The 13081-nt window shown below is 36.9% G+C and overlaps 1 protein-coding gene across 4 annotated transcripts in view; it reads right to left on the bottom strand.

Moving 5' to 3' along the window:
* ntrk2 (neurotrophic receptor tyrosine kinase 2) overlaps positions 1–13081 on the bottom strand; it is a 99060-nt gene that overhangs the window by 18306 nt on the left and 67673 nt on the right. For 3 of the 4 annotated variants that reach the window (XM_023343473.1, XM_023343475.1, XM_023343476.1), the window contains 4 exons: positions 9196–9326; positions 2358–2530; positions 2036–2191; positions 1043–1133 (listed from right to left, as the gene is read on the bottom strand). In XM_023343473.1, coding sequence (XP_023199241.1) covers positions 1043–1133; positions 2036–2191; positions 2358–2530; positions 9196–9326 — 551 coding nt within the window. The remainder of the gene's footprint in view (positions 1–1042; positions 1134–2035; positions 2192–2357; positions 2531–9195; positions 9327–13081) is intronic. The other variant, XM_023343474.1, reaches the window with a different exon arrangement.

Genomic DNA, 13081 nt, shown 5'->3' with positions numbered 1-13081 from the left:
AAGAACAACACATCCATTGCATGTCATATAGATTATTATCTTTCAAAGTGTCAATGTTAATGTCATTATTTATTCCAAACAGAGATTTTTCTTGTCACTGAATGAGCACTCCTCCCTCTCGCGCCTCCTCAGAGTTATCTGTCACTGTCAGTCATGTCAGTATGTCACAACGGATGGGAGAGAGGGTTGGAAAATGGACAGCCACTATCGATCAGTCAATACAGTTTATTAGGCCTTGGCCCTTTGGGAAAGTGACAGATAGTTGTACAGCAGGAGAAAAAACCCCACAGATTTACTCCTGACTCACTCATGTACCCCTGGGTTATCTTGACACTCCAAGTAAAGGCGGGGAATGACACAAATAAGGCAACGTTGGCAGATAAATGTGCGCTAACGCTGCTCTGTTTGTGTGCAGGGACATTTATTTTTGTCTCTGCTGTTTCTAGATATGCACTCGTTACAATAAAACTAATGGATGCCCTTTGTGAGTGTTACACCCCAATGATCTTTCTCTGTAGCATAAAAATGTTCTTTGTCCAACTGTGTGTCCAAGGCAATATTTCTATTTCCTTTTTTTTTAGAATGTCTTCACATATATTAGAAAACTTGGTTACAAGCAAGATATTTTCTGCCTCACAACTGAAGATGTGAAGCGGAAAGATGGTAATCGTTTTATATGTTACTCTTTCCTATAGTTGAGGTCTTGGGATTGATTGCAATGCAATATTAAGTAATTATTTGGTTGTAATGTTGACAAGAGAAATTGCAAAAGAAATTACAGCCATGAAAAACAATATAAGTAGGTAGTTGAAAAGTAACATATCAGTTTAAAAATATAAAGTAAAATGTATCTATATTGGAGCAAAGTGGCAGACAAAAAGCTTAGAGTAACAAAAGTTGACTCTTTAGTTCATGCCCATGCTCGGATGAGGGATGGCGGTGAAGTGTGAGGCGGAGGGGGGGATGCAGATGGAGACCCATGCAGCAGTAAACAGGGGAAGGGTCGGTTGAAAAAAGGGCCAGAAAAGATATCGACACATACACCTACCCTGTAGTAGTCCGTGCTGTAAACATCTCTGGACATGCCAAAATCTCCGATCTTAACCAGCAGGTTCTCACCCACCAGACAGTTCCTGCAAAAAGAATAACCAGATAAATAAAAACATTGATATGTTGGCCCTCAGAGGCTGACGTCTTGTGTGTTTTGATGTTTTCCTGAATCAAATACTTTATTTATCTATCTTTACTGTCACCAAGTTTTACAGAAGTTTGCTGATGAGTTATTCATTTGTTTTCAAGTGTTTCTCAGCAGGGAAAGATACAAAACACACAAGACTCCAGCTGCAGAGGGTGGAATTGATCACCATTGGGTCATAATCTTCCATAATTTTTTTTTTTTACTGTACACGGGTTTCCTCAAAAGGTGGTAAACTGTTAACATGTAATCATGCGAAAATAAATTTACTCCACCAGTTCAACTGTGAACAGGCTTCAAACAGGCTGTTCACACCATTCAGTGTCACTAAAGTCAATTATCCTGCAAAGATGAGGGAGTCAAAATTCCTCCACACAGATAAAAAAATTTTATGTAAGTTTGATTGCAAATTCTTGCAGGGTAGAACAACCAGTTCTACCCTGTTCTTGGGGGTAATTACTTTTTCACCATGGTACAGACTGATTTGGTTAACTTTTTTCAAAATAAAATCAAAATGTATGACAGATCTCATGTACTGCACACTGTGTCCAGTAATTTCTTTGGTGGCTGCTCTTTTCTAAAATATTTCAGATTTTATTGCCAATTGTAGTGATTGTTTAAGTCATGGAGATGACTATTTCGATGAGCTCTTTTTGGACACTTATGAATGTTTTCTTGTCTTTTCCAACTAAATTTACTAAAAGAACAAAACTTTAAAAAAAGTAATTCATTTATGAGTGTTTCCATTTAATTTCACAGATCTTTTTTCAACATTGCCTGTTGATAAAAAAAAATGGAAATAAGTTCTTTCAGCAAATAATAACATAGTAAGTGACGCACCTGGTGGCCAAGTCACGGTGCACAAAGTGCTGTGATGCCAGGTAGACCATGCCAGATGCTATCTGTTGGGCAATATGGAGCATTTGAGACTGGGTCAGCTCCACGGGTCTGGTGGTCTGGCCTTCCGCCATCAGAACTGCATCTGGTCCGTGAGCCCTATGAGAGAACAGGTGACAAATGTTCAGATGTGCTTTGTAGCAATATTCAGCTTCTCTTGAGGAGAGTTTTTAAATGACAAACTGCTGCTGAACATTGTTTTCAATAGTCTGATTATGTGTGTCCACACTGGCAACACTCAATGCAATCAGGAAGAGAGACGTGCCTGAGGAACTTGTTCAGGTCTCCGTGTTTCATGTACTCAAACACCATGATGAGAGGGTCGCTCTCCACACAAACACCGTAGAACGTGACGATGTGCTCATGCTGCAGGTTGGTCAGCAGCTCGGCCTCTCGGTGGAAATCCTTCCTGGCATTTTCACTGGCCTCTTTCAGTGTCTGCAAACACATACACGCACATATGCACAAATAAAGAAACTTTACGCTTTTTGCTTTCTACACTACTGATGATTGGCAATTTTTCATTCTGGGCTTTCAACATATTATGTTGGTCCTTTTTTCTCAGTGGAAGCAAGCAGAGTGGTCTCCCTATCAAACTGCATTCCAGCTCAGAATACAAAGAGTTAAATTAATATTACATAGACAAAGACAAGGCAGAGAGGTAAAAGGGCCTTTTTCTAAACTAATCTTAATCTCTTCAGTGAATCAGGAAATCTTTGAGGGAGGTTGAGTAACACAAGCATCTGTGACAGAGAAAGAAGAAATGAAAGAAATGTCAGTGTGTGAATAGGGCATGAAGAGTTGCAGGAAATGAAAGTGATACGGGCTCTGTATTAGTTTCCCATGTAAAAAAAAAAAAGATATAGAAAAATTCTCTTGTCCTACATGAATAATAGATTGTCTTCCTACATCATATGACATGGATATACGTGAGTCGGTGTCTCTCTGTGTACCAAAACACAGAAAGAAACTCAGATTACACACACAGAACAAGAGGTCATGAAGTAAATGGCCCATAACCCTTGGCCCAGAAAGCAAAGATGGTAGAAAACCCGACTGCACGCAACTTCTGTAACATTAAAGCAAAAATGCATCAGGAAATGTTTTTATGGTCATGTACATACTAGTATGTAATATGATACAGCATGAAGATTACATGCAGGACTATAAGAAGATAGGAAGCGAATGAAAGCCTGTGCTTCAAACTACGTTTGTAATCTAATATCAAACCTACAACACCTGACAATACATCCCTTGAACTTTTTTTTTTGTATTTTGTTAACATATAGCCAAGAAAACATCAGTTTATTTCATTGTCATTTTATGTGAAAAAACATCATAAAGTCAAGTATAATTCTGAAGTGGGAGAGACAAAGATGCTTGTTTTTTGTCATGAATATGTATTGTGCTGCTTCGAAGTCATACAGTATATGCAGTATAAAGTATTTCTATCAAATTTGCATGATAGCAGACTGAATTTTTGTAAGTTGTTTACTCTCTTTCAACTTAGGTGAAAATCACCTCTGCCTCAGATTTTAAAAACGAATTTAGCTCTGGGTTTTAACTTGGTCATGAATATGCTATGATTTAAACTATTTACCTCTGCATGTATGTTTAGATGTCTGCCTTAAAGGTGAAGCTCCACCTCATCTCAGGTCCTCTGCAGTCCTTTAAAGTTCAACATGCACTGCATGACGATTTTAGTCATATTCAGCTCCAGCTCAAACTGTACAAACTAATAATTAAATAATTCACAGCTCACAAATCATGTTCTCACACCATACAACTCGATCCTTGGATGCAACCTGACTGCTCACAATGTATGCGCATTAATGGCACATTGAAGCCTTTAATCCAGACCTATGAGGAAGAAGAAATGTAGAAGAAGAGACTCTTCAACAAAAAACAAAAGTTCCTCCTTGCCAAATCTTGCCTTTCTGTGTGGAAAAACGGCAACCTAATTTCACGACAGTTGTCCATATGCTTTTACTGCAGTTGTTTTATGCTAATGTTAGAAAGATGAGTAAACCTTAAAGTAATGTGCAACCAGAAATGCTTGGGGGGAAAAATATTTTATGTGCCTTTGTAGACATCTGAAGTTCATAAACTTAAATATTTAAAGTTCTGTCTTTTGTACTGGCTTGTGTACTTTCAAGCAAGCAACATTCAATTATAATATTAGTATATCATATTGCTGGTTATTTTGACACAACAAAATGTGCAAAGGTTCAAGGTGAATGAATATTTTTGCTAAGCACTAGATATAGGAAGTGTGATTTGGCTTCCTGCTTAATTCCAGGATGTTGAAACCAAACATTTCTCTCCAATTTTCAGCTTTGTAGATTACACAGAATGCTTCTATAAGCATGGATTTACAACTGGTCAAATAAGGAACACATTTTGTTTCCACAAAGATTGTTTCACTGCTTGTCTGTGCTTAATCACTGAAGAGCATCAAATAACCCCAATAGAATAATCATGAATCACTGCACGGAGCTGATCATAATAATGCTGGATCCAGGGCTGCTTGCTGCCGCCAAGACTTCCCTCTGAGGCAGAAACGTCTATAAGCAACCTAACATGCTCTCACTCACTGAACTCAAAGTTGATTTAATTCCCAGGCCAAAAAGCCACAATATTACGCTGTTAGTCATTCAGTCTGAGCACATTCAGGTTCTTGGACAGATAAAAAAGCAATCAACAACCTCTAACTCAGAAACATGGTGGCTCATTTACATGTGAGAAAGAAACATTATTGGACGAGTTTGGTGTTTCTGATGGATGGGATACAGTCAAGTAAGTGTGCTGCATTCATATGGATGTGAATATTTTACTGAGCATTGGTACTTGCTGCAGCGTGATTTTGATTGATGCCTCCTTTGTGTGTAATATACAGTAAGAGCAAAATAAAGTAGCTTCCATGTAATGCTGACTGGGTGATTGATAACTGACTCCCAAACTGACACCATTAAATTTTCTTAGCGAGTGCATGTCTTAATATGGTAAACAATCAAGGACATGTTCTCGTGCTGCAGCGCAGACAGAGTGCAATGTACGGACAAAATAATTATGTGTAATTATATATTTAAATGGCGAGGCTGTGGCAGATTGTCAGCTTATAAACCGGTGCTCAGACAGCTCGTCTGCCATGGTGTCTGAATTTATGAAAGGCGGAATAAAAAAATGAAAAGAGGGAAAGGTGATTTGTAGATAGAGACAGCATAAGTGAAGAGCATTGATTATTTATAGGACAAGCATAATATTAAACCAAAGTTGTAAACCACCCCATCTTACTTTAAACTTTACTTTTCTCTAAGCAGTTCTGCGGGCTTTCTCTCAACATTTTAATATTTTTATTTCAAAATTTTTGCTCTTTTTCTGCTAATCTTTTGGCAGATTCTTTGCACTTAAAATTTTGGATCATGGTGAGGATTTAAGAAATAACGTAACATTTGACACAGGATCTGAAAGATTGACTGTTCTTGAAATTATTATATGCCATTGATCCACTTGCTAAAATATGTCAACCAGATTGTGTTTTATTTATCAAAGATTCAAGCAAAGAAGTGGAACAAATACTGGTCGCTGTGTTTACAATCAAAAAACCAGATTAATTTCACAAAATATCTAACATAGTTTTTGCAGTTTATTAATCCTCTCTGATGAGTCGTGTTGCTTGCTTTTTTCACTTTTCGCTTTCTTCTTACATAAATATTTTCTAATTTTGTAGACGTGGACTGAGTTAGATTGCAATCTCAAATAAAAAACTGCATCAAGTTGCTGAAAGAAACGGACAACAGCCTGAATTGCTAATCATTAAGTGATGTTTGGAGGTTTGCTATAACATCACATAGGACTTCATAAGAAATTTAGTAAAGTGTGTCAGTTACTCACACAATGATGTTAAACTTTTTAAAAAATCAGTTTCTGGGTGCCGAGACTCCTGCTTCTCTCCCAAAACAATTAAAAAGATTGACATTTTGATTGTAATGGCGCTGTAGCAGAACAAAAAGCAGACGGAGCACCTTTAAGACTGGGACTTGTTTCTGGGACTTGTGAGGATTAAACAAAAGTCACATCAACTATCAGAAAAAATAATTCTATAATTTAATTAGGAAAACTGCGTAAGAGTTTTCTTTAGTTTTTATTCAAAAAGTCTGGTTTTGATTGACACTCTTTTTTATGTAGAGCAATCAAACAATTTTCAGCTTCGCCTACCTTACTGGTGATCAAATGATTCTTAGCTCGAAAATCTGTACTTACTTTACTAGTGAATGCAAAACAAGGTTGTTAAAAGTGGGAGTCAGACTCAGAATTCCAAAACGATAAAAACTGTTTTAAATTAAGCCAGTGGAGGAACAAAGACAAAAGGAAGTTGTAATTTTGCAGTTTGGTGGTCTGGGAGTGCTATTTAAGTTCACGCAGCGCATCAATAAGCGCCGGCCTTGGGGACATTGTCGAATGGGCATAGAAGTGCATTCCTCTGAAGCCCATTTAATGCCCACCAATCTCTAACAGCCGTGACCTTTCTGCTCAGAATGCATTAAAAGGCAGGCAGCAGGAAATGTATCTGAAATAAGCAAGTCACGTCTTTTACACCAGCAAAAATGAACAAGAAGTAAAATAATATATTGTAACTCAACCTTTCACCTACATGATGTAGGTGAAAATATTACATGAAAATATTAGCAGCAATGTCTCATTTATATTTTTATCTATGGACAAGAAATTAATTTCATTGCATCTAAACAAAAAGCAACCCTAATTTTAAAAATGTAATAAAATATATCAACAATACTTTTCTAGTGGAGTAAAAGTTCAGATATCTAACACAATAACAGGTACTGTTACACTTTTTGGTTAAACGGATTTTACTGGCACCTTTCTTGTGAACACCTTTTAGTCTCATACTGAGGAAAGTTCGCTCCACTCCTCACTTCAGTTGTGAGTAGTCTGAGGAGTTTTTTCCACTCACCCCATTTCATCAAAACATCAAGACGAGGTCTTTGATTCACCACAGGCCTCCTTTCTTTTAATGCTCAACCAGTTCTTGGTGGATTTAATGCTACGGTATATTTGGGGTCAATGTCATGTGGCAGGCTCCAGTTCTGCTTCTGCCTTATTTTTATTTTATAGATGTGCCCAATGTCCTTCATTTACACTGTCAAACTCAATGTAATTTAATAGAAGTGAGCTGGTAGAGCGTCCTGAAGAAAAGCTTTCCCAAACCATGGCACTTCCAGCTCTATGCTTCACAGTTGGTTTGATTTCATTATCTTAGTATACTCTGTTCTGATCTGGACTAATCTGTCAAAAGAACATTATTCCAAAAATCTTGGTCTACACGCTCTCTTGTCTTGTTTTTTAAACAGAAAATGTTTACTTTATGTCTAACTCCTGTCAAAGGTAAACTTGTGCAGTCTCATGTACTTTCACATTATCAGGAACAAGATCCCCTGTAGGTCCTATGACTTCTGTCTTTAATTTATTGGAGACTTCATTCAACTTCTTTCGGTCTGCTCACAGGGTGAAATTGTTTGGACAACCACACCTGGGCATGTAAGGCAGTTTTTCAAAATGCTCCCCACCTCTTTTGTATAGAGAAATGGTTGATTTTAAATTATTTAGATCTTTTTACACATCTATTAACTGCCATAGTTTTCTTTCCAAATGCAACAGAAGGGTATGGTTTTTCACTCTCACTTAAGCTGTCAGAAAGCAAAAAAAACCCTAATTGTTTGAGGCTTAAAGCTGACAGACCTTCATCAAAAGTAAGGTTGCTCCAATAATGTGAACTTGATATGATACATATTTAAGAGGTTTTAGCAATTTTAGTCAGGTGAAATATGCGGAAATCCTAATTAATTCCTTTCCAGAAATTGCCTGATTAATGTATTTTATTTCAAAAATAATTTTTTTTTTCTTCAGGATTATTGAACTTCACATAAACGTACACATAAATGTAGCTTTTCCAAGCTGTCAGTGGGAACGCCGGCTCTAGAGATTTTTCAGGTGAAAATTTGGTAGAGCAAGCTGGCTAAGCTGAAGCTGAGCTGGCAGGCAGCATCAGCAGGTGGTTTCAGTTATAAGCTGGAAGAAAACAGGAAGTCCAAGAAAAGAAAAGAAAAGATCTGTGGGTTTTCATGAGGAGGATCTGAGCCAGAATGATGAGTCAGAAGACGGAGAGAGAAAAAAATACTGCATGCGCAAGCAGGAGGCATAGAGGAGAGGAAGCTGGAGGGGAAGGAGAATGGAAGAGGGAGGAAGGGTGGTCCTGTCACAGGTCATGTATTGTTAATGCAAAATTCTTCACCATTCAGATCCTGTTTCACTGCGGACCTGCACAGAGAGGAAGAACTGCCTTGATGGGGAGGCTGATGGGCAGATACGTGTTACAGAAGGATGCTTCCTGGGATGCCACTCAATTTCATCCTGGAAGTCAGCGGTTTTAGCTGTAATCCCACCTTACCTCTTACAGAGAAACCCTTGATAGGGACGACTTTGTCATGATAGCAGCGGAAATGGAGGTGGACATAGATTCTAAAAACGGCACCAGTGCCATATGAAGGATTATATCTCGGAAGGATGTGTATCTTTTTCAGTAATATAAGATTATCTCCTGTAAGTTGCTCAATATTTTGAATATATTGCAAGTATCAGATATCACTTCTTAATATTGACCTGGCAATAATTTCTCCTTCAACTACACTCTCACTAACTAATTTGGAACCAAAAGTCTTTTTAGACCAAATTTCTTTTAAAAACTCATCATGACTTAAAGTTTATTTTCCGTTGACCAGTTTTTTAATCAGGACACTCCAGTCTTTTTCTGCACATTTTGAATGGTCACAAAAACAAAATCTCACAATGAGTATTCAGAGATGCAATATCTGCTTTCTGACAGATGATTACATATGTCAAGAAGATCAGAGAGCAGAATAAGAAACACTGATAAAGAAGATAAAGATTTAACCCAGAACAGGATCATTTCTGTGCTATTTCCTAAATTCCTATACAGAAGCAGAAATATTTGCTCCTGTTTCTACTTAAAAGACATGCTGTGGAACTGTAAAATGTATGTAAGAAAGTAATTTCATGATTACCTTGACAGCAACGAGTATCTTCTCCTGGTCAGGTGAAAGGTTGTAGCACTCAGCCAGGAAAACTTTTCCAAAAGCTCCTTCTCCCAGTTCTCTCTTCAGCACGATGTTGTGTCGCTTAATGTGCTGGACAACTAGACAATATGAGACAGACAAGAGACACAATGTAAAAAACATGAACATAAGGCAAGTTTTGCTTATTGTTGATTTTTTAAAAATCAGGTTTTGTGATGTTTATGACTGAGAAGAAAAGATATTTGACAGATTTACATAGTGAGAAATGTCAAAACCAGAAGTTTGCATATGAACAACAAGTCCGTTTATTGTTGTGTTTATTGTTGTACGAACGGTACAACAATCAACAGTGTGTTGAAGCCTACACTGTTTCCACAAGGTAGGGAGCTAGAATTACCGTAATCCAAAACATCCTAATATGTTAGAGCAATGAGAGTTCCTTTCACTGGAACTAATGGGCCGAGTCTGACTGCTGAAAAACAGCCTCACACCATCAACTTTACTCTTGAAACGATGCATTCAGGCCAGTACTGTTCTCCTATCAACCACCAAACCCACACTTATTTCTTAGATTGCCAGACAGAGAGGTATGATTCATTATTTGACTGCCCTGGACTCCAGTGGAGACATCCTTTGCAAAACAGCGTCTAATGCTTTGCATTGGACTTGGGGATTTAAGCCATGAAAATGAATTTTATGAAGTCCTTTTTGCATTGTACTTCAGCTAATCTGCAGGCACCAGGAAGTGAAGGTTTGTAACTCCTGACTCTACTGAAAATGTTCAAACTCTGTGCACCAACATTCAGCGAATAGTGAACTGAAATGGCCGACCTTTTTTTTTGGCAAAGTGATTGCTTACAAATGATTGCTTTCAATCATTCATAATACCACTAAAAATTGACTGGAATATTTAGCAGTGAAGTACTTTATGGCCAGACTTAGACTGAATGACGATGTCACGTTTCAATTCCCCAAATACCTGAGAGAAATCCATTCTTTCACAAATCTTCGTAGAAACAGTCTGTAGGCCTGAAAGGCACTGAGTTTTACATCCCTAAAACCATGAAGATTATTTAAAGAGCTGAATTTAATAGTTTGTTGAGTTTAATTTTGGCAGCATAATGTATATAAAAAGTAAAACCCCACAGTTTAAAGGGCATTTACGTTCTTCTTACCATGGCTTTTATAGTTTCACGCTATTTCAGTTTTGGTAGCTATTTCAGATAATAAATTACATTTGTTCAAATCTACCTTTCTAATCTGCAAGGGGAAAAACAATCAGAAGAGCAACACTGTACTGTTCAGTAGTTTTAAACTACTTGTAATTTTTTTTTGCACTTGCACTAAATTGTTCTAGTTTTTTAGACTTTTATGATCAACACTTGCGCCTGAAAAATTACAGCATATTGTCTAAAGGAAAAAAAATGACAATGGAGACAAATTGTAACAAGTAAGTGTCAGATGCAACAAGTATAAGTAGTTACTTCAAGAAACAGTACAAAGTTTAGAATCTCAGGAATAGATACATCATCCTTAAGTTGATTGTTTATGTTTTGCCTTGTTTTTAGCAAAGAGCTCTTTAAAAACTATATTGTACGGTGGTTTTATCTTTGGTATTTTTCAATGTTTAGACTAAAAATAGGAACAAATTAAGTATAAGTTGTTGCAGTGCAGGACAATGTCGCCCCATTTCTCCTGTTTTTGTTCTATACCACACAAAGAGAAAAGATAATAAATCCCCAGAGAGAGGAATTTGACCTTGACTTTTTTATACTGCATTTTCTCTCTGTATTAAATAGTAATGATAAGGCATGATGACTGTTATATAAGGTGCTGCTATTACCCTGTAATTAGTATGAAAACAAAGTAAGAACAGCTGGTAGCTGTAAATGAGCTTTCAGTGTTGTTTCTCTGTCGCTACATTCATCTAAAAAACTTCAAATATTTTTTGATGTCTTGTTGTTTCCTCCATGTTCCCCAAAGTGCTTAAAACCTACAAATTATTACTAATTGGTCATTTTCTCACAATTTTCTTTTATTTTCAGCGAAAACACATGATTTGAAAATCCTTCTTGCACCACATGTGGTTTTTGTCACAATAAATAAAAAAAGCAACATTTTCCAATCCTTGCGAATTGTTTTTTTTTATTTTAAGTTTGGGTTTCAGCCTGCAAGTTTCTAAGAGAAATAGTAAAATTGTGAAAAGTAATCAGTAGTTTTGGTATTTATCTGTTCAGATGTACCATATACATTGTGGCTCTGTTTTGCTTAATGCATGTAATCTCCTCCTGCTTCCAGCTCACCCACAGTTGGCTCAGAGGGAGCGACACTGTTTTCTGTTGCTAAGGAATTTGTGACTGTATGTCAGCTGATTTCAAGAAAATTTGGCTTTTCACCGTAATTATGACTCAATGTCTTAAGATTCGGGATGATTAACACTGTATTATCCTTACTTAGACTTCAATAACCCCTAGCTTTTATGGCCCAGATGTCGACGTATAAGAAAGCATGAGCTTGGGAACGCCCTGAAACACACACATCAACACATGAAGGAGGATAAAGGAGATTTATGCATGATGAGATTAGGAGGCATATTTAAAGGAAAGCTGTCTGCTCAGAATATCACATTAAAGCCCAGCTAGTTCCTGAGAATCAGTTGCATTGATCCACACAGTAAACTGGTGATGTTAACCATAACAGTGTCATACAGATAGAAACAGAACAAAAGTGTTATTATATATTTAACACTCTAGAATATTTAACATCAGTTTCAGACTACACAGTATTCCTTTCTTGTGATATTTTCACCAGAAAGATCAGGCTGTTATCAAAACCGTTATTATGGATGTGATTTGACCCAGATACACAGCCGGCCTCGTCTTCTCGCCGACCTGTTTAATGTCAAAATGAACACATTTAAAAAATGGACTTTATGAAAGGAGGACATTGTTTAAGACTGATTGCATATGTCCAGCACCTTGCCTGCTCCATCGCTATTCTGCCATGTAGCAATTTTACAATGCCTCAGGTGGTGAGTTCAAGGTATAAAAAATCGCTTTGATAAAAAGTTGATGTCATATTTTTAAGCCCATGACCTGATTATGATTTATAGAAGATAATATTTTCTGCTGTATATTATTCCTTCTGAAAGTGAAATGATATTACAAATAATAAATCTTGTTTGTGTTATTTGCGTTCCTTTAAAACATTTCACAAAGCGTCTTTGCTTAACCTAGTTTGCATCTGTGTTTGCAACAAAACAGAAAATCAAAAGAGGAGGGAGCTTTTTCTCCCCAACTGGATGAAATATCTGTTTCATTTGTGACCCAAATCAAATGCAACATTAAACTGAGCTTTCACTTATACTTTGGTCATAGTGAGAATTTCTACTGAAATGAAAAATATGTTATTAATTACAGAGGGTGCAAATGCAGTAGCAGCTGCAGAAATCTGCTAAACAAATAAACTTGACCTGATTTGACTTGGTTTAACTCCCGCTATCTATGTTTGTTTTTATTTATTTTTTGGTGGCTGGGGGAAGGAAGGGATCTTCTGTAACTGTCTGTGTTGCAGCTAAGTTTAAACAGCTCTGACTGAAAACTATTATTTGCTAAATTAAAGATTTGTGAAGGCAAATTATGAGGAGTCCACTGCAATTCTCTATGTAGATATTGCTATCAGGAAAATATGACTGCCACACAGCAAGAAAGGCACCAAAGAACAGGAAGCTCATTCTGTATACATAAGCATAAATGCACGTCTTTTAAAATATTTACTTTACTTTTAAATGTTTCTATTAATGATCACCAAATGATCCATGTGTTTGCTGAAAACATCCACTGAAAAACAATCAGCATGCTTCTTTGTGACAAGT

This window comes from Xiphophorus maculatus, chromosome 12 (assembly GCF_002775205.1).
Source record: "Xiphophorus maculatus strain JP 163 A chromosome 12, X_maculatus-5.0-male, whole genome shotgun sequence".
Lineage (NCBI taxonomy): Eukaryota > Metazoa > Chordata > Actinopteri > Cyprinodontiformes > Poeciliidae > Xiphophorus > Xiphophorus maculatus.
This window is presented reverse-complemented; position numbering and strand designations above follow the sequence as displayed.